General features: G+C 36.6%; 1 protein-coding gene across 1 annotated transcript in view; it reads right to left on the bottom strand.

Annotated features, from left to right (window-relative positions):
- Positions 1-1,182: 1,182 nt before the first annotated feature.
- The window catches only part of LOC115228098 (osteoclast-stimulating factor 1), a 50,190-nt gene continuing 29,629 nt past the window's right edge, over positions 1,183-21,743 (bottom strand). The window contains exons 3-5 of the mRNA XM_029798764.2: positions 9,656-9,747; positions 5,104-5,223; positions 1,183-1,332 (exon numbers count right to left, since the gene is read on the bottom strand). Of these exons, the coding sequence (XP_029654624.2) occupies positions 1,198-1,332; positions 5,104-5,223; positions 9,656-9,747 (347 nt within the window). The 3' untranslated portion in view covers positions 1,183-1,197. The remainder of the gene's footprint in view (positions 1,333-5,103; positions 5,224-9,655; positions 9,748-21,743) is intronic.

The following is a 21,743-nucleotide window of genomic DNA, read 5'->3' as shown; positions in this document are numbered from 1 at the left end:
TTGTACATTACTGCATATACTTTATAAGCACTGTTTGACAAGTTGTGGTGCAGCTGAGCACTGTATACAATAATTTCATTAATTAACATTATTAGATATATTAACCTTACAGCCACTCCTGTATATGTAATATATATATATATTAAGAAAAAGGATGCAGTTATAATTTTGGATAATTCTTTCTGGCACTTGCATTCATAAGTCAAGTTGACCCAAAATATAAAAGCAGAATATTTCATCATTTTTTAAATATAAATCCAAGAGCAAATGTTTTTTTTTTTGTTTTGTTTAGGAGAAAATCTTGTTTTCTGAAGAAAGGCAGAAAAAGAGGAAGATGGGTTTCAGAACCATCTTATACAATATAACCAGCTGGCAACAGGTTAAACTATGCACTAAATTCAGTGGCCTTGATTTTTGTTCAACAGTGAACCTAGCTCTGCTGGACCATCTCTCCTTAGTCTCCTCCAGCTGCACCCTCCTCGTTGAGATACTTCATGGGTTAGCTGAACCTGATGTGCCCCATGTACTGGAATCAGCCCTTGCTGATTGACACTAATGGGCTCACCATGCCCCAGAATATAGATGTCCAACACAGCTGGGATGACATCAAATGAAAGTTCACCCTGAAGCAGTTAGTGACATTACTTGCTTTCCACCATCCCACCTTGCAGCCAAATAGTGATGCATGGCTCAATTCAGTGCCCTCCTTATCTCTTACACACATAATGCTCTGTCATGTATGCACATTGAAATTACCCATCCAGTGGAAAATGTTGGCTTCACCTCTTTCAAGCCTTAGCATGTCCTCTGAAGTCATAACCAATGTCTCATTGCCTTGCAACATATGTACACAGGCATCATACAATCTGCCTTTTACTCTGAGGGAGAGGACATTTGTAACTAACAAAGGCAGTAGCTCTCTGAACTTTGCTCAGCCAATTCTTATTCTAGCAACCATACTTTCAGAACTTCCTCCTCCACTACTAACTTGGTTGCCTAGGCAACAGAAGTTATCCATACTTCTAAGGACTCCCCCCCCACCACCACCATACATTTGAAGAAGTATAGTATCTGTGCATCCTTCAATATTTACTGCACATCTTCCAAACACAAAGACTACTTTCTGTTAACCTTTCTGTAATACCAATGCACCTCTTATGTGACCATAGCTTGCACTGGGTACACCATATGGAGTTCCTACCATTTATTTATAATGTTCTGCAAAAATATTATTAAAAAAGACATCAACAAACCTTTGTCCAATAACATTTTCACAGCTGTAATATGCCTTTTCCATGCAGCTGAGTGAAGTGGTGTATCACCAAGTTTATTCTGGTTATGATAAAAAGATTTGTTTAAGATTAATCTGTAACAAGCCAAAATAAAGGATAAAATGGAAAGGAAAAATAGTGGTGATGATATGAAATACAAAATATCTGCAGTAGTTTGTAAACACATAGAAATTTCGATTTAATAAACAGTACATAAAATAATTACGTATGATACAATAAAGCAAAGAAGTTAATTCCATCTAAAAAAATATTCATTTATTCTTGTTGTAAAGTTATTCTAATGTTATAATTCAGAAAAAGAACATGATAACCAAACATTGAAAATATAATTTCACCCTGTTAAGTGTCATTTAGCTTGATTTATTAAAATATTAAAATTTATTTTATTTTCATATGTAGAAAAGCTAAGTTTACTTATGCTGGACACTGATAGGATGTGAACAATTAAATTTGATACCCGATATATAATACAGTTTTAGAATGATTTTCAATGTAATGTAAAATTAAATCCATATACTAAGCAGAAGTAAATCAAAGTATGAAGTTTTTCATCTAGGTTGGATACATTACTGAAACAAGTGGTCAAATCATACCTCATACTTTTTCATTTGCCATTGAACTTTAATCGACAAAACACAAACTCTTGCAATTTTTTCTATCTTTGTTATGTGCATGAATTAGATCACTCAAATAATAAAATTTACCCACAGGTACAGCTATGTGGTTAAAAAGTTAACTTCTCAAACACATCATTTCAAATTTGACTCTAGTTTAGCATTTTGGACATGTTTCTTTTAAACATAATTTCAGGTCTACCAAAACCATGTGAATGAAATTTGGTAGATGGAAAGTATACAGAAGCCAGTGTGTGTGTGGTGTGTGTGTGTCTGTGAGAGAGAGAGAGAGAGAAATTGTGATTATATAAAGAAAGGAACAAAAATGGTATGTCAAATAAAGATATCTTTTTATGCCAACAGTTCCCAACCTTTAGCATTGTGACCCATTCTGGAAAATCAATAATCCTAGTACCTTTTTATTTTATATTTAAATTAAAAGTTATTTTGAACAAAAAAAAAATTATTCAAATTATTCCTCTGTTTTTGTTTGCAGTAAGCATTGTGTTATAACCCTTATATCCATGGCTTACTGGTATAACAAACATGTTGCTAAATTTTTTACATCCCCTTCAGAGTTAAACTATGATTAAAACGTTGAGAACTACTGCTTTATGCCAAGGCTGACTTTGCCATTTACAGGTTACTGAGTTTTACATTCGTAGCAACCATGTCTCCATACAAAAACCTTGCTACCCCAGTTGGTTAGTGAACAAGAATGTCATGCTGGAACACCTACTCAATATCCAATCATGTGACTCACCATTTCAACTCTTCAGGCTATTCCCACCCTATCTCTCCATCAACAAACTACTTCAACATCTGTTGGGTTTATGAGGAAGAATCCCTTTATCTCATTCATTCTCCACATTCAATAGCCTTGCATAGTAACTCCACAGCACTTTCTTGTCTGAATCTCTAAGTGCAAGAATACAATTATCCAGCCATACACATTTCTCTTCCACAACACCTTGTTTCTCTCTGACACTATCTAACAATCCAGAACACCCCAAGTCTCTAATCCTCGTGCTGTAGGACACTGGCAAACCTCTTCCTTTCTGTTTTCTGCACTAGTTAGATAAACCTGATATCTAGCTTCCTTTTTAGTTTTCAGATATGATTCAGATATGACACCCCTACTTTTCCATCCTTTCCAGACCTTCTCTGTTATGGCCCTGTCAACATCACTGTTCCACCACCATGTCACCCTTGGTCTGGCAGAGGCTTTGCTCTAACAACAGATTTGGTCTGTCACCCTCAGTAGATTGTCTTGTAGGAATTTCCTGTTGCCCACTACATTATATGTCTCAATCACTTCTTCCATCAAATCAAAGGCTTCATTAAGAACATCTCTAAATCTCTACTCAAGATCCTTGAGCTTCCGCAACCTCTTTTTCTATATTGGCTTGTGTCTGAATTCTTCTGGCCCTAAACCTGAAGTTATAAACCGCTAGCTTATGTTGAGTTGTACATTCTTCAATTGGGAAAGATTTTGCATTTGCAAGTATACACCTGTCTCTGTGTCTGGTGAGGATGTAGTCAATCTGGATAGTGTGACCACCAGATTGATAAGTGATCAAATGGTTGGCAGCTTTCCTGAATTTTGTGTTGTAGACTAATAAGCTATGAGCATTACAAAACTCCAGCAGACTTGTTTACTCATTTCTAGATCCAAAGCCATAGCGTCCATTTACACCCTGAAATCTATCGGGGTGTCTTCCAACATGTCCACTGAAGTCTCCTGCCACAATGAGAACACTGTTATGTTTCACCATCGAGGTACTCCTCAGAAAGGACTTGTAGAAGTGGTCCTTCTGAGTACCTACAAGTCCAGTGTGCAGAGCACAAACAGAGATAACTGACACTGTTACAATGAAAAGGCTATTCTTAGCTTAATAATCCTGACATACTCTGACTACCTCAATCACCTTGTGTACCTATTTCTCTGCGAGTAAAATATTCATGCTACCTAGACCATCACTGCTGCCTACCCAGAAAAAACTTGTATTTATATCTGTCTGTAAGCTGTCAAGCTGAGATTTCCCTCCATTGTATCTCTTGCACACAGTATACATCTTCATGTCACTGCTCAAGCATTTCAAATTTCTCCAGACCTCCCTTTCATTGTGCCAATGTTGACTGTGGCAGATCTGAGTTTGTAGACCTAGGAAGAAGGTTGGGGGGATGTTTTCAGCTTCTGAACAGAAAAAGATTTTTGGGGTCACATGCCAGGAGGCAGCTGGTCCTTGTGCCTAGTGTGAAAAGTAATGTTATGATTGCAGTTCCAGTTTCCCTCAGTCCCAGAAAACCTTTGTGGGAATACACTTACATGCAAATAAATGTAAATTTACATACACATACATTACAAATAAGTGCACAGATATATATCCATAGTTTATGTATATGCTCATGATTGGGAAAACAAGCATGCATAAGCAATCAGTATGTGCACATGGACTCAAGTCACCTTTGCAGTGGTGGTGGTGGTGGTGGTGGTGGTGGTAGTGGGAGTGAAAAAGGGAATGAAAAAGGGATTCAGTTGAGATTACATTACTATAAAGTTTACTGACCGAAGTTGGAAATTATTTGTCTTTCAATAGAGATATATCTATTATCCATAATATCAGAGAGGAAAAGAGAGAACTAAAATTTGATAGGAAGTTATTCACCTATCGATAGAAAATGGAGAGATTATATCCATTCAACTACATAAGGAAAGAAAGGAAGAGAGAGAAAATTTAACCAAATTTAACAATTAAACAGTCACATGTTTAAGGGGAGCAAAGGCTGAAGAAAAAAAGAAAATATAGTAAATTAAATAAATAAATTTGCTTAGCTTATAGTTCTTGTAGGCTTCCACGAAGCTTTGAAGACCATGTGCGAGTTTTATACCGGTAATATAATGAGCATACAAGATCTTATGTGAGGCAGTGAGAGTTAGGGGAATTTCACAAATGATCTGCTACTGAAGGTAAGTGAGCAATGAGCATGCTAAGACCCTTAAAATCATCAACATCATCATCATCAACAGCATCTTCCTGACATGACTAGATGTCCCACTATGAAGTTTACTGACAGAAACACAGAAACCTATGTTATGGATAACAGATACATCTTTATTGAAAGATATTTCTATATAAATAATAGGAAACTAGAAAGAATTCTTTAGAGCAAAAATAATCTTTTAATCAACAAACCTGAACGTTAATTTCTATGTTGCTGACATTAAGAAGTGACTCCATGCAATGAGAATGTCCACCATGAGCAGCCCAATGAAGTGGAGTACATCCAGCTTTATCCAAGGAATTTACAGAAACCTTTATTGTTGAAATATAAATACAGAATCAATGTAACAGTTTTTAGAAGATATACATATTTATATATAACATACACATGGAAAAAATAGAGTTGTATAAATATTTATTTTATGCAATGTTTTTAAATTTAAAGAAGTTAATGTGTGAGTACACACACATACACACAGGGGCATAAATATGCTTGTGAAAGTGTAGAATAGACAGGCACCAATTCTTAAATTCCAACTTCTTAATTTGGACAGATTACTCTAGAAGCAGATGAGTAGGCTAGAAGAAAGACAAAGTTCAAGCAGATATCAATCATGAAAGATGGACAAACAATTATAGGTGTAAGGAATGCATTTATATAACATATATCTATCAAATATTCAGTGAATGTTTGATATTGTAATACCTATGCAAACAGGTGAACAAAATGAGTTAAAATGACTAAAAAGCATTTAATCTTTCTTTTAACTTTTATATTTTACTTGTTCAAGTCATTGGGCTGCAACCATGCTGAGGCACCACCTTGAAGGTTCTTTTAGATGAATAAACTGACTTCATAAATTTTTTTTTCAAGCCTGATACTTATTCTGTCGGTCTCTTATGCTGAACCACTAAGTAACAGGAATGTAAACAAACCAACACTGGTCATCAAACAGTGGAGGTGGGGACAAACACAATGACACACATGCATAGAAATATACACATACATATATACAACAGGCTTCTTTCAGTCACATGGTTTTGGTCAGCCTGGAACCATGTGGTTGGGAAGCAAACATCTTGCCGCATAGCCATGCCTGTGCCTCTATGCAAATATTATCGACAGATATGAACCCTGATACATGAATACCTAAGGCTGAATGGCAAATGCAATTCCTGACAAATCTTCACATCAAGAAATTAGATAAAGACAGAGTGAGCTGATTAATAAGGGACAGAGTTATTGTAGATGTAGAAGGAGTGGGGAGAGAGAAAATAAAAAGCCATGAGAAGAATATTATACAAAGAGAAGTAAATTTTAAGGGGAAGAGGTAGAGAACATGAAGTGGAATAATAAATAGCGTCCATGGATCAATCCAATTCACTATGAAAATGAATAAAAGGGAACTCCCCTTCCTTGACATCTTAATAATTAAAAAGAATGAGATTATAACAACTAACCTCTATCACAAAAACACAGACACACGCCAATATTTAAACTTCAGATTTTGCCATCCTTCCCATACAAAAAGGAACACACCCACCAAATCTTAAGAAACTTCTAACCAAAGCAAAATTTGCATCAGAGGAAGAAATGATGCAAGTTACCAAATGTGAAGGCCCCTGATGTGGGACATGTGATTTAATAGAATAGGGACCGGCCAAAAAATTTAAGAATGGAAAAAATTAAAGGTGAATACAAATATGAACTGTAAAAGCAAAAACCTGGTATATTGTATCACATGCTCACAATGCAACGAACATTATATTGGGGAAACAAAAACGAAACTAACCAACCAGGTGCACAGCCATCAAATAAAACATCCCGCACTTAGATGCATACCATGCAGCAATTATTTGGACACCTGTGCACAAGGAAAATTTACAATTTTCCCTCTTCTTAAACAAATGAAGAGAACGACCTTCTCCGGAAGGCAAAAGTATATTTCGGAGTCAGAAACTAAACTGGAAATAGTCAACAACAATTTTACTGAAAACAACTTCGACTATATGTAATAACATGTGCTTGAAAATGTTAAGAACTGAAAGCGCTTGCACATCTATAAAAGCAAAAGCCACACACATTTTGTGAAATCTCTTCCCAAAAGTTAGTGTCTTTTGACTTTCTAAAAAGGTTCTTTTCTCAATCTTAACTCTTTGAGAAAAAGTCTTCTCTCCAAATATTATAACTATTAGGTTGTCCCAAAAGTTCGTAAACACTTGCAAAAATTGAATTTTTACTCGCCAAGTACTAACAAAAACAACAAAAATTATTCCTCAAAATACAGACTATTATTTTCCAAGACTTTCTATGAACTTTTGGGACAACCTTATATATCAAAGAATTTCCAAAACGCTCCAAATATATGTATATATGCTTTTATTCTTTTACTTGTTTCAGTCATTTGACTGCAGCTATGCTGGAGCACTACCTTTAGTCGAGCAAATTGATGACAGGACTTATTCTTTTGCCAAACTGCTAAGTTACAGGGGCATAAACGCACCAGCATTTCTAAAAAGGTTCTTTTCTCAATCTTAACTCTTTGAGAAAAAACTTTTCTCCAAATGATGATGATATATATATATATATATATATATATATATATAATATATATATATATATATATGGCACGTAAAATGCACCCACTACACTCATGGAGTGGTTGGCGTTAGGAAGGGCATCCAGCCATAGAAACACTGCCAGATCAAACTGGGCCTGGTGTACCCTTCTGGCTTCCCAGACCCCAGTTGAACCGTCCAACCCATGCCAGCATGGAAAGCAGATGCTAAACGATGATGATGAAGATAATGATGATATATATATATATTATATATATATATATATATATATATATATTCATATACTTGTGCACACACACACATATCTCCATCTTAGAATTGCAAATCTCCAGAACACCCCTGCCACATTTTCTCAATAGACAACATACAGAAATAGCTATTGATCAATAACTGCTCCTTATTTTTGCAGCCTATGGTTAATGAGTTGTTTATAAGCATGGATTAATTAACGTTACACTTCATGCACTTGGAAAATGTTATGCGATAGAAAATGTCAAAAACTGGATGACTATTTTTAAGTCCAAAAACACCACAGTAAAAATGGTAAAACATAAGTGCAGAGTGATTACAAGTAGCAAAATATATTTGAGTTACATAGGAAATGGATCCAGCTAAATATGTAGGAAAGGCATCAAAGGGAACTCTAAACTTTATCGTTATAAAAAACATTATGCACGTAGGCAACTGACAAAAACCAAGATTCAGATGTTCTATGTGAACAGGAATAGTCAACCATAAGAGCGCCTATGAAAGGGATTCTATAAAATGCTCAGATTTCCTGACAGAGGCAAGCAATATATAGTTTCTACTAACTAGGTAACATAATTTGTGTTTAAGATGATTGCAACATGACAACGATTGGAAAAGTACAGAAAATTATTTCTTCTCATAAACTTTTCTTCCTGATGTATGAGGAAAGGAACTTGACATCAGGAAACATGCAGTTAGTTTATGACAATAGACGCCATTTAAAACTCTCATTTCTCCTCACCCTGAGCGGATAAATCTTTCGCCTTTTACCATTTAAAACTTTCAGTCATTGCATTAATGGCAAAAATTATAGGGGCTAGTATTCATTAAACAGAGGAATGAATAGTCCTCTATATTAATGTGCTTGTATTCAGTGTTATCCCTTATTACCATTAAACTAGTATATTCAGAGTTGGATGCATTAAACATGCAGTTTTAGGCTTATAATCTTAATTACCACATACATCTTCACACTCATTTTCTTATACTTCCTTTATATATGCAATAGGGGTATGTGTGTGTGTGTGTATTTTCTGCTATTCTTTTTTATTGTCTCAATTTCATATTTTTTTGTCTCAATACTTTTTTTTATACCTTCTCTCACATTTTATCACTCTACTAGCTTCTGCTTCTCTTAATCACTTCTACAGTTGCTATAAACATGGAGATGGGTATGGGAACATCTTGTTTTGTATTCAATGCTGATCTATCTCATCATATTCCCAGATGATATCTATTTCCAAGTGAACTACTTAGTGCCCACATAAAACACAAAACCTTCATAAATTCAAGCTTACAACCTTTGAACTAACACCATAGCTAAACAGCCACTTTGCATTTTAGCAAAGGAATATTGATAAAACTATTTTAATATAAGCACAAACAACAGCAATGATCAAAATAAAGATTTGTACATTTATTGTTAAAAAATTCCTCTACATTAGAATTATGCAGCGAAACCTTTCACATTCAGTGTACAAAAATAGGTTAAAAATAAATGTAGACATCATTATTTTGATGAAACTAAAGTGTTCCTAAATTGTCTATAAATTAGTGAATTACTATGCAAACCAGAGCTACCATGCTTTTAACACATAATTTTTGTTAGAGGATTCAATTCTTCAACCAATATCTCACAGATCACACCTACACAAATGCAAGTAAAATTATCACTTGGCAAAATCATATTACATCTCCTTGCCACCTGGTTTGTAATTGTAAGATAAATATCATTTCCACTTTCAGAGTTGACAAACAATCAAACATTGCGACAAGATTTTCATAGTTGCCAAAAAACAAAAAATAAATTTCATGTACTGATGTATTGTAAAAACATAATTTGAATAGTGATATGCAAGATATTAAATTACCATTCATCTGAAACATTTTAAACATTATATAATATCCAACTTACACCATTTGCTATGCATTCTGTGAGAAAGTTCAAATTTCCTCGTCGAGCAGCTTCATGTAATGGAAAATCAAGAGCCTGTGTATTTTCTTCAACTGGCAAAATTAAAAATTATTTTAAAGATATTTCTTTGAAGTTAATTCACAAATTCTTTAACACAATTTGGCTGCAAGAGAAATCTGAAATTTGAATAAGAACGGGAAAGCTAGACAGCAGAAAAGTAAAACTTAAAATTTCATATGAACTGCATATGCTGGTACCACCAGCAACATGAAAAGATAATGGTCTTCCTTGGTGATACACTTTACAAGTTCCTGGACTTCAATAGCCTAACAAGGGCTCAGAACAGAGTTAATAATATCACTAGAATTTGAATGAAAACTGAATGAGTAAAGAAATTTAGGAAACTTACTTTCTCTGGAAACAAGGATATTCTTATTGTACCAGAGTTTATTATCATTAAAAGAGGAAACGTCCTTAACCCTTTTGTTACCAACCCAGCCACGGTTGTCCAAGAATTTTTTTGGCTTATGTTACTGATTTGCCTGAAAACAGCTGAAATAACCAAGTTATTTAAATGAGAATTTTAGGGCAAATCTTGTTAGTACATTCATGAAAACACATGGTTTTACAACATAAACATACAATATCCAACATAATTTGGCATATCTATCAATTTTTGGAGATTTTTTCCCCACATGTTTTCTACATCGATTTTTTGAAAATTTTTATTGCTTATGAAAAATGGACACCAGTTTCAAGTTGTCAAGTAGTGAATAAGAATTTGAAGGATTTTTGACTGAAGACATGGAAAAATCAAGCAAAATGAACAGTGAACATAAAAACCACATGGTGTGTGATCGTAAGTCAAACATTTCTATTTCCAAAAGTGAAACCAGTGATTCTAAGGCTAACTCAAGACAGCAACAAAGAAAATGGATTTGTACCTGAATGGAGTAAAAGTTTAAGAACTGTTTTCCTTACTGGTTTTTCTGAAGAGACTAGACCTAGTCACAGTCTTTCTCAAGAAAAAAAACCATTGACTATATTTTTTATTACTTTTGTCTCTTTGTTTGAAATAATTGTTGCAGAAACAAACCATTATGGAGAATATAAAAAAAGAGATAAAAAAGATAATTTGTGGTCTCTCATTTGCTGAGCATTTTTTGCAAAAAAGTTACCCAGAATAATGAACTACTAGAGCAGCAACAGACCTTTTAAAGATCAGTACATTTCCAGTATTATGACATGGACAAGATTTATAAAATTATCACAGTAACTACATGTAAGAGGCACTAGCAGTACATTAGTATGTGGAGATCCAAATTTTGATCCCTTATTTAAAATAAGACTTCTCATTGACTGCATTCAACATGTATATAAAATATTGCACAAACATATCCATCAATGAGGGTTTGATGGGATATAAAGGTCAAGTATGCTTCTGACAGTACATGCCTGGAAAACCCACAAAATGGGGGACCAAAGTTTGGAAGATTTGTGAAGTCAATACTGGGTACTGTTAGGGATTCAATTTTATATGGGGACAATATTGTAAGCCAGCATGGCCTAGGGAATGATTTGGCTTGGAATTTATCATTCCCATACCATAACCAGAGCAGTGAATTTAGAAGTTGTGACAAAATGTGCTACAGAACTTGCAAGTAGGAAAGAGATGTTGTTGGAAATAAGATAAGCAAAATTAAAAAAAAAAAGGTGAAATAATCCAATGGCAGAAAAGAAATTTGTTAGCAAATCAATTTATATCTACCTGTGTGTTACTACATGTGAATGAAAATGGCACCCCATTTGTGAACCTTGATTATAACAAGTACATGGGTGGTGGAGATTGTTTGACTTAAATGATCAGCTTTTACCTTATTGGGAGACCAGATAATAAATGGTGGCAATTTCTGGTTTGGTATATAGTAAATATACATGGGTGGTGGAGATTGTTTGACTTAAATGATCAGCTTTTACCTTATTGGGAGACCAGATAATAAATGGTGGCAAGTTCTGGTTTGGTATATAGTAAATACTAGCAGCATAGCCCGGCGTTGCCCGGGTATGTAAGAGCCCCTAGTAGGCAACGACTAATCCCAATCTAGTCCTTTCCCTCTAGGGAACGAAGGCGCATGTGTAGGTTGCAATGTCTTCTCTTCACTCCCAAATAACTATCAAACAGCTATCGATAATTCAACCCAACCAATTTCTACCAGGAAGAAATTACATTTGAGACTTTAGCTCCAATAGCACTTCTGCTAATAGCTGCTGCAGCCGCAAGTTATTCGAATACTTTTTTTGTTTACACTTTCTTTATAACTACCACCCCAAACGTTTTACTTTAAATTTTTGACATACCCTAAGGGTCCTCGGACGCTACTTGCAAACTCTTGGTTTATTATAAACCGCTTTTGTCGTGTGCACCAAAAAAACCTTTTCCATTTGTTTGTTCAGTTTGGTCACTTTTGACTTTTTCGTTGTTGTCACTCACATTGCTGCCTGCTTTTTTGCCGTTTTTGTACATTTTTATACATTTTGGGATACTTACCCCATGTGTTCCGAGAGTTAAAAAGGTCGAGTTGCGTCCCCTAGACAGTCTGTAGAAAATGTGTTGCATATAAAAGGCTTAGATTCTCGACCCATGTCGAATTTATCGATTTTTTTCAGAACTGGGGGGACTTTTCAAAATTTTCACTGCGTTAGTTTTGAATTATGACATTGGGCTATGTGTGTGTCAAGTTTCATCACGGTTGAAAGCCGTGGTCAGGGTGAGGGTACAACCTGATAGACACACAGACAAACAAACTGCCGTTTATATATAGAGATGATGAGTATTGTTAATGCATTTATGCAATATCCAAAATCAGGAAAGGCTCAAAAGTGATGTGACCATTTGCAATTCTGAGTAGATGTAGCAACACAGTTGAGGATTGGTTTTTTTCCATCCCAAAAAGTAACTATTGGGAGAAAAACTTAAGCCTGCCAGAGGGATAGCCCTCTGAATTCAGCTATCTTCATAAATGAGGGGGTTGCAAAAGGCAGTGCCATGAACATCTTCATCAAAAAGGAAACCTCCCAATAGACAAGCAGTTGAAACAACTTTCCAATGTGCATTCTACAAGGCTGCATTATGTAGAGTGGAATGCTTTACAAGTTTCCATGCTACAGATATTATGTGAATTGTGTGTGTGTATATATATATATATATATATGCTTATGAATTTGTGTTGCAAGATTCCTGGTGTGAAACTCTGTGTTGAAACATATATTATTGTATTTCAGGATGATTGTTTTTTTGTTTTTTTTCCCAAATAAAGACACGCACTATATATGAGACAAGTAAATAAAAAAAGAAAGAAAGACGATATAAAGGGCAAAGGATACACACACACAGTAACTTCACAAATAGCTACAATAACATCAACATGACCAACAACAGCAACAGCAACAGTGGCAACAACAACAACTACTATGATGGCAGCAGCAAGGGCGAACACTCAAACACAGGGAGATACAGCAACAGTACCAAAAGTCAGGTTTAAGGGCAGCAGCAACAGGGTTGAGGGGAGGGCCATAGTGCTACAAAGAATGTCACACACACGTACACATACACATGTACACATACATACATACACATGTACACACACACATACAGACACAAACACATGTGCATATGGGGATATACACCATAGAAGAACAGAATAGACTAAGTAGAGCAAGAACACACACAACAACAGAAAATGTCACTGAAGAAATTACAGATGTGTGATGAAAGATTTCCATGGACATGAGTTAGAATAAAAACAGTAATTGATGAGTGATGAATGAGTATATAGTGCGTGTTTTTATTTGACCAAAAAAAAAGAAGCACATCCTGAAATACAATATATATATATTGTGTCATCCCATAAATAATGCAGTTGTTTTATACTTCTTTTATTTTTCAAAATTAAGATAAAGTTCTTTTTTAATCCAAAATATACTCTCCTTCATTTTCTACAGTACTCTTCCATCTATCAAGTAGACTTGTCCATCAGGAAAAATACTCCTCCGGTACTGTTCTGACCTCATCTACAGGATTCATATTTTTTTACATCCAAATGACTTTGAAGACTGTGGATAATCAGATGGGGCAATGTCTGGTGAATATGGTGGATGGGGCATTGTTTCCTATTTGAACTGTTCCAGCCTTTGGAACGCCATCCTCATTGTATGTGGCTAAGCATTATCCTGATAGAAGAACACTTTTTGTCATGAAACCAAAGTTGGTTGTTTTTCTTCTAGCGCTGACTTAAGTTGCTCAAATTGCTCACAGTAGATCTCTTTTGTTATCATTTGGTTTGGGTGTAAAAGTTCAAAGTGGACTAAAACCTTTTATATCCCACCAAACAAATAACAACACTTTACATGGGTAAAGACCTTCTTTAGCCTGGGGTGCCAGTGTTTCTCCTTTCCCTACCCACTTGTCTTTAGCATTTGACATTTTTATAGAGAATCCATTTCTCATCACCAGTCACTATTTGGTCTAAAAAAGGTTCATTTGTGAGATGTGACAGCAAAGACAAATTCACTCTCTGCGTGTGATAGTATTCGGAAAGTCTGTGAGGAACCCATTGACCCAATTTGCCAACTTTTCCGATGACATGCAGGTGTCAATGAATGGTTGAATTACCAAATTCAAGCTTCTCTGCTAGTTGCTCAACAGAACTCATAAAGTAAAATATGCCGAACATGCTCCTATGTCACTTCTGTAATAGCTTTTAAAAAAATAAATTAAAATCGAACTCCACTCTTCAAAAGTTGCACTAACAATAAGGATTAAGTAAATTTATTACCAGCTTTTATAGCAAGTTGTTGCAGGTAGTTTATCTCATCCCCTCTTTTTAGTTCATGCAATTGAAAAAACCGCATTATTTATGGGATGACCCAACAGATTTATATACAGGGTGAGATGAGTAAATTGTCGCCATTTTATATTTTTAATTTTATGTGTGTGCATTGTTTGTTTCGATTTTGTCGACTACACAGTATAGTAGGGTCAGTTGGGGCACAATTTAGATGACAGTTTATTCACCACACCCTCACCACCTGTAGCGGAAGTAGCTATCCTCTATCATCCATTGGTTGTCTCCCATGAACACTTCTAAAGGCTTAATGCCATCCCCACCCCAACTTAGGGTTTATCTCCTATGTAAGGTAGTGATCATAAAGTGCATAAAACAGATGGTGTAGTGTATGCAAGTTGAAGGCTATTGTTTGTTGATGAATTCTGCCAAATGCGAGCTTTCTTTTCAGGTATATGATGCTGCTGTCCCCCATCCCAGGGTCTCACGGGCCCACACCTCCCACACCCTCGGGGTTGGCACACTCAACATGGTCATGCTGAAAGGTAGGTCTGGTGAGATTGTTGAGATGCTTGAATGGAAACATGTAGATTTGTGGTGCCTCCAAGAAGTAAGGTGAAGAGGAAGTTCCACTAGGTTCCTCACATTGTTGGCCTCAATCGGAAGATTTTATGTGCGTGCGTGTGTGTGTATGTGTGTGAGAGAGAGAGAGAGAGAGTGTGTGTGTGTGTGTGAGAGAGTGTGTGTTTGATGGGGTGTGCGAGACACACACAAACACACACACAAACGGAACGCCAGCTTCAAAAGAACTTCGCACTCTATCTGTCTGGCTTTTATGATACCCTTCCTCCCAACCCACATATATAAAAAAATAAAAATTTTTACGGAAAGTGACGATCTTATGTAAACAATCACATGTGATCCAGTGACTAATCATTTAATACTATTTCTAAGTGGATGTGATTTCAAAAATTTAAGTTGTTTGTACAATAAGCTTTTACAATATGCCAATATGCCAAACCGAAAACGCTCAAATCTTTCTGATAAGCAAAATAGAACCCGTAAATTGCAAGGAAGGGAAGCCCATGCACAGGTACGCTTTTTGCCTAAATATTACATTTTTTCGTTGAAATATTGCTGAACTTACTCTTTTTCCGTTCCGTTATTTAAAACTTGAAACCTGGCTGTCTATATGAATCTAAGGAATTTCTGATCTATTCATTTTCATTCAATGTTGCTATAAATTAAACTTTATATACCTTCCCTGATGTAGTCTTTTTGTTTACTCTTTCCCAATTAGGCTACTTCTCTCAAGTTGTGGTTCGTTTTTTTTTTTCATTTAAACTCTTCTATTCAGCATATTTTCATAATCATAATATTTTAAATGAAACGGCCCTTTTACAAGTAACCTAAAATGTGCAAATGTGATGTCTCCATTGACTTACAATATTACCCAGACATTTTTATACATACAATTCATTACTATTTCTAGCATCTAATCTATTATTGCCACTTTGATTAATACCATAAAAACAGTGGCTGCAATGTTTACATTAGAACCTAATTATTCAAATCTGTTAAACATTCATGAAAAATCGAGTTTGTGTCAATATTTACGTTTTCTTGGACAATTTGTTCAGTAAAATAACTGTTTGTTGGACTGCCTACCAAATATCCATAATATTTGCAGCTTATCTTGGTATTGAACACATTAATTTTGCCATTGCTTTATTTTCATTCAATTATTCTTTTTAATACATAACATTAAAGTCATGGCAGTGAATGCATTCCTGTCGAACTAAAAATAATTATTACTTATAAGTCACACACTTTATTCTTTATCAAAAAAATTAATTGCACAATTTGTTTGAATTATGACTCGATTTTTCTGGGGTTTTTTTATTTAAGAAGTATACCAGACTTGACTATCCAAAAATACAATTTACTACTATTATATTGGCTTTACCAAATAATCATTAGCTATACTATTTTGAACGATGATATCCGTCTCTACAGGGTCTTCCTTCTGAGGAAACTCCGCAATCAGTGGAATTTCCGGTTGCTGAACCAAGTGATAGTGCAACCCTTTCATGCATCGAAGAGAGTAATGAGGCATATGAGTGTCACCCTTTCTCCCAATCCACCAGGCGATCATGAAGGAGCGAGACTCCTGCTACCAGAGAATCACGTCTTTTTGCTCAGCGTGAAAGAGATCGATTCACCCGTATGACGGAGAATGAGGAGGCTAGGGAGATTCGTTTGCAGGACCAGCAACGTCGAAGACAACGACATCGTCCAGAACAAAATTTTTGGTTGATGGTGGGTTTCAACTACGATCCTACTTATGACTACACAAGTCGAGCTCACGTTTCTATTGGAGAGATGGATCAAGTTTGCAAATACTGCAGGGCGAAAAAGTGGAGTGCTGTTCTGGGGCAAAGTTCATCCTGAGGCCCTGGCTGCTCCTCCCAAAATACTCCAAGACCTCACAAGTGACTCTGACCATGGAAAGTTTTTCAAAAGAGTTTATGGAGATACAACTCATGTTTGTCGATGACGTCTTTTGGTGTGAGTGATGGCCGAATAACAAGAACAAACACTGACAACACTGAGGTCGCCAGCACTTCTCGAACCACTGTTACAAGGCCCGAAGAAAACCTTTTTTCTTTCCAAATTCAGGGCCAGTGTTACCACAAAATTGGGAGCATTCTCCCACAACCAGGAGAGGAGTGATGGTTTATGCAGGTTTTCTTCATGGGAGGACATGAGCAAGAACTTTCTCATAGATGCAGCAAAAACCCTCCTTTAAGTCACAATATCATTGAAGAGCTTCAAACAATGCTCCACCACCATAATGCAAAATTTTTACTTTTCAAAAATTCCAATTCTAAAGGGACGAAACAAACCCGAGCAACGCCACGTGATACTGCTAGTATTATAATATAAATAAATTACTGGATTGTCATTTGTATCTCTCTATTTAATTTATTGTTTATATATATATAAAATTTGATTTTATAAAAAAATTTTCCAATTTTACCTTGTTTTAGTTTTTATTTACCTTTAACTTTAATTTACTGGGAATTTTAACTTACCTGTAAGGCAAGTGACAAATGTTGATCAATTTGTATTGAGAGTCATTATGTATATGTTTCTAAGTATTTATGTATGCAAGTTTATTTCAATTAGTTAATGGTAAGTGTATTTCATTTCCTAGTTTTCTTCAAAGATAAATTCCCAGTATTTCATTCTATTTTTACCTTTATTGCTACACCTGTCTTATATATATATTTAAGTTCAACTGATAATCCAATAATGCGCACAATTCTTCTAAATTAAAATTTTACTCTTTTACTTGTTTCAGTCATTTGTCTGTGGCCATGCTAGAGCACAGCCTTTATAGTACACTCAATTGAATATTAGCTAATAACTCATTTTCTATGCTGATGTTTTAACAGAATTTCAATAATTTTATATTTAATCGAATTTATATGTATTTACCTGTAATTAGATTTGCTTTGAAACAAAAATTATGAAATAGATCTTTTTAAGAATGTTTTGTTAAATTGTGTTCCAAAAATCACTTTAATATGTCGATAAATAAAGATGTTGTTTTATGAAAACATAGTCACCAAAAGGGTTAATGCATCTATTTCTAACACATAAAATCTCAGTGCTGTTTTCATAATATCAATTTAACTGTGATTTATTCTTTTAAATAGAAAAACTAATTTTTTATTTACTTATAGTATTTGCACACAAAATATATGCAGAAAATCAGATTTTGGCGGAATTACAAATATTCACAAATATTGAACTACACAATTTATCTTCATATAACAATTTTTATCATTCAAATTTGGGTAATGTACTGAAGTGCAAATTTTTGACAGACATCAATGGAATTGAATTATAAATCAATTAGCAATAGAGCAGTTTGAATGCATGGAAAGAATATACAGCATTAGAAAAATATGAGAAAAAGAACTCAGTAAACTATCATAAACAGTTGTTTAATATTTAAAGAGTAAGAATAAAATGGGAAATTAATCAATATTTATTCAAAACTGAGAGTGTCCAGTATAGTTAGGATATTCAACAATGGAAAATCAATAGAGCTTTTAGGTTGTAGAAAATAAAATGCTAAGCTAGAATGCTAGTAAGTGGTTTGCTATTGGATAGTGGTGTTGTTTAGCCTATAACCTATAAAAGTATTTCAGCTATCATCATCATCATCATCATCATCATTTAACGTCCGCTTTCCATGCTAGCATGGGTTGGACGGTCCAACTGGGGTCTGGGGAGCCCGAAGGCTGCACCAGGCCAGTCAGATCTGGCAGTGTTTCTACAGCTGGATGCCCTTTCTAACGCCAACCACTCCGAGAGTGTAGTGGGTGATTTTATGTGCCACCGACACAGGTGCCAGACGAGGCTGGCGAACGGCCACGCTCGGATGGTGTTTTTTATGTGCTACCGACACAGGTGCCAGACGAGGCTGGCAGACGGCCACGCTCGGATGGTGTTTTTATGTGCCACCGACACAGGTGCCAGATGAGGCTGGCGAACGGCCACGATCGGATGGTGTTTGTTACATGCCCACAGCACGGAGGCCAGTCGATGCGGTACTGGCTACGGCCACGTTTGGATGGTTTTCTTGTGTGCCACCGGCACTGGTACCACAAAGATACAAATTCCATTGATGTTCATCTATTTTGATTTAATTTGATTTTCACTTGCCTCAACAGGTCTTCACAAGTGTCACAAGAAGGAAGGTATGCACAGGTGGACTGACTACATCCCAGGTAGGGGCCACGGGTTATGGCCTGACTAGTCTTGCCAGGTCTTCGGATGGTGTTTTTATGTGCCGCCGACACAGGTGCCAGATGAGGGTGGCGAACGGCCACGATCGGATGGTGTTTGTTACGTGCCCACAGCACGGAGGCCAGTCGATGCGGTACTGGCTACGGCCACGTTTGGATGGTGTTCTTGTGTGCCACCGGCACTGGTACCACAAAGACACAAATTCCATTGATGTTCATCTATTTTGATTTGATTTGATTTTCACTTGCCTCAACAGGTCTTCACAAGTGTCACAAGAAGGAAGGTATGCACAGGTGGACTGACTACATCCCAGGTAGGGGCCACGGGTTATGGCCTGACTAGTCTTGCCAGGTCTTCGGATGGTGTTTTTATGTGCCGCTGACACAGGTGCCAGATGAGGCTGGCGAACGGCCATGATCGGATGGTGTTTGTTACGTGCCCACAGCACGGAGGCCAGTCGATGCGGTACTGGCTACGGCCACGTTCGGATGGTTTTCTTGTGTGCCACCGGCACTGGTACCACAAAGATACAAATTCCATTGATGTTCATCTATTTTGATTTGATTTGATTTTCACTTGCCTCAACAGGTCTTCACAAGTGTCACAAGAAGGAAGGTATGCACAGGTGGACTGACTACGTCCCAGGTAGGGGCCACAGGGTTATGGCCTGACTAGTCTTGCCGGGTCTTCGGATGGTGTTTTTATGTGTCACCGACACAGGTGCCAGATGAGGCTGGCGTACGGCCACAATCGGATGGTGTTTGTTATGTGCCCACAGCACGATGGCCAGTCGATGCGGTACTGGCTACGGCCACGTTCAGATGGTTTTCTTGTGTGCCACCGGCACTGGTACCACAAAGATACAAATTCCATTGATGTTCATCTATTTTGATTTGATTTGATTTTCACTTGCCTCAACAGGTCTTCACAAGTGTCACAAGAAGGAAGGTATGCACAGGTGGACTGACTACGTCTCAGGTAGGGGCCACGGGTTATGGCCTGACTAGTCTTGCCGGGTCTTCGGATGGTGTTTTTATGTGCCACCGACACAGGTGCCAGATGAGGCTGGCGAACGGCCATGATCGGATGGTGTTTGTTACGTGCCCACAGCACGGAGGCCAGTCGATGCAGTACTGGCTACGGCCACGTTCGGATGGTTTTCTTGTGTGCCACCGGCACTGGTACCACAAAGATACAAATTCCATTGATGTTCATCTATTTTGATTTGTTTTGATTTGATTTGATTTGATTTGATTTTCACTTGCCTCAACAGGTCTTCACAAGTGTCACAAGAAGGAAGTATGCACAGGTGGACTGACTACGTCCCAGGTAGGGGCCACAGGGTTATGGCCTGACTAGTCTTGCCGGGTCTTCGGATGGTGTTTTTATGTGTCACCGACACAGGTGCCAGATGAGGCTGGCGTACGGCCACAATCGGATGGTGTTTGTTATGTGCCCACAGCACGATGGCCAGTCGATGCGGTACTGGCTACGGCCACGTTCGGATGGTTTTCTTGTGTGCCACCGGCACTGGTACCACAAAGATACAAATTCCATTGATGTTCATCTATTTTGATTTGTTTTGATTCTGATTTTGATTTTGATTTTCACTTGCCTCAACAGGTCTTCACAAGTGTCACGAGAAGGAAGGTATGCACAGGTGGACTGACTATGTCCCAGGTAGGGGCCACAGGTTATGGCCTGACTAGTCTTGCCGGGTCTTCGGAAGGTGTTTTTATGTGCCACTGACACAGGTGCATGTTATTTTATGTCAATGTAGGACTGAAGTATCTAATAGTCCTTTTCTTATAAAAGATTAGAGGAAATGAAAGGATGGAGATATTTTGCTTCTATTTCTCGCATGCTAAGTAATTGTGTAAAGTCTTCTTTGTTAACTCAGCCCACCACTGGATTTCATTAATGGTACTAGGTATCAAGTAGCAGTGCATCAAATTGGATCTTATAATGATGAAAAAAGGCCTAGGAGTACTATGCATAAAGTAGTCATTCCAGTGGCTATGAACACTGCTTTAACTGAATTAATTACTACTAGTGGGGTCCTTGGAAGTTCCACAGAATGAAAAAGATTAAGAGAAGCTATTTAAGAAAGAAAGGACGATTTGCATTTTTAGTTTTATTTTGCCAAGTTATTTCACTTCCAATCACAATAATATATTATCATATTTGCCAGCGCATTGGATGCACCCTCACATAAGACGCATCCCTATTTTACAAGGATATTTTGCAGAAAAAACAATTTTACTACGTTTCATCATAGATTTATTATAAAATATTTTAAAGTGGTTTTGTAATGAAAATTGTATGATCCTGTGCATGAAATACAATATTGTGACAGTATACTGGAATAAAGTATGAAATCGCATGTAGCTTTACTCTCACCTTTAAAGGAATCTAAATTAAAT

The sequence above is a fragment of the Octopus sinensis genome, unplaced genomic scaffold (genome assembly GCF_006345805.1).
Source record: "Octopus sinensis unplaced genomic scaffold, ASM634580v1 Contig09403, whole genome shotgun sequence".
Taxonomy (NCBI): domain Eukaryota; kingdom Metazoa; phylum Mollusca; class Cephalopoda; order Octopoda; family Octopodidae; genus Octopus; species Octopus sinensis.
This window is presented reverse-complemented; position numbering and strand designations above follow the sequence as displayed.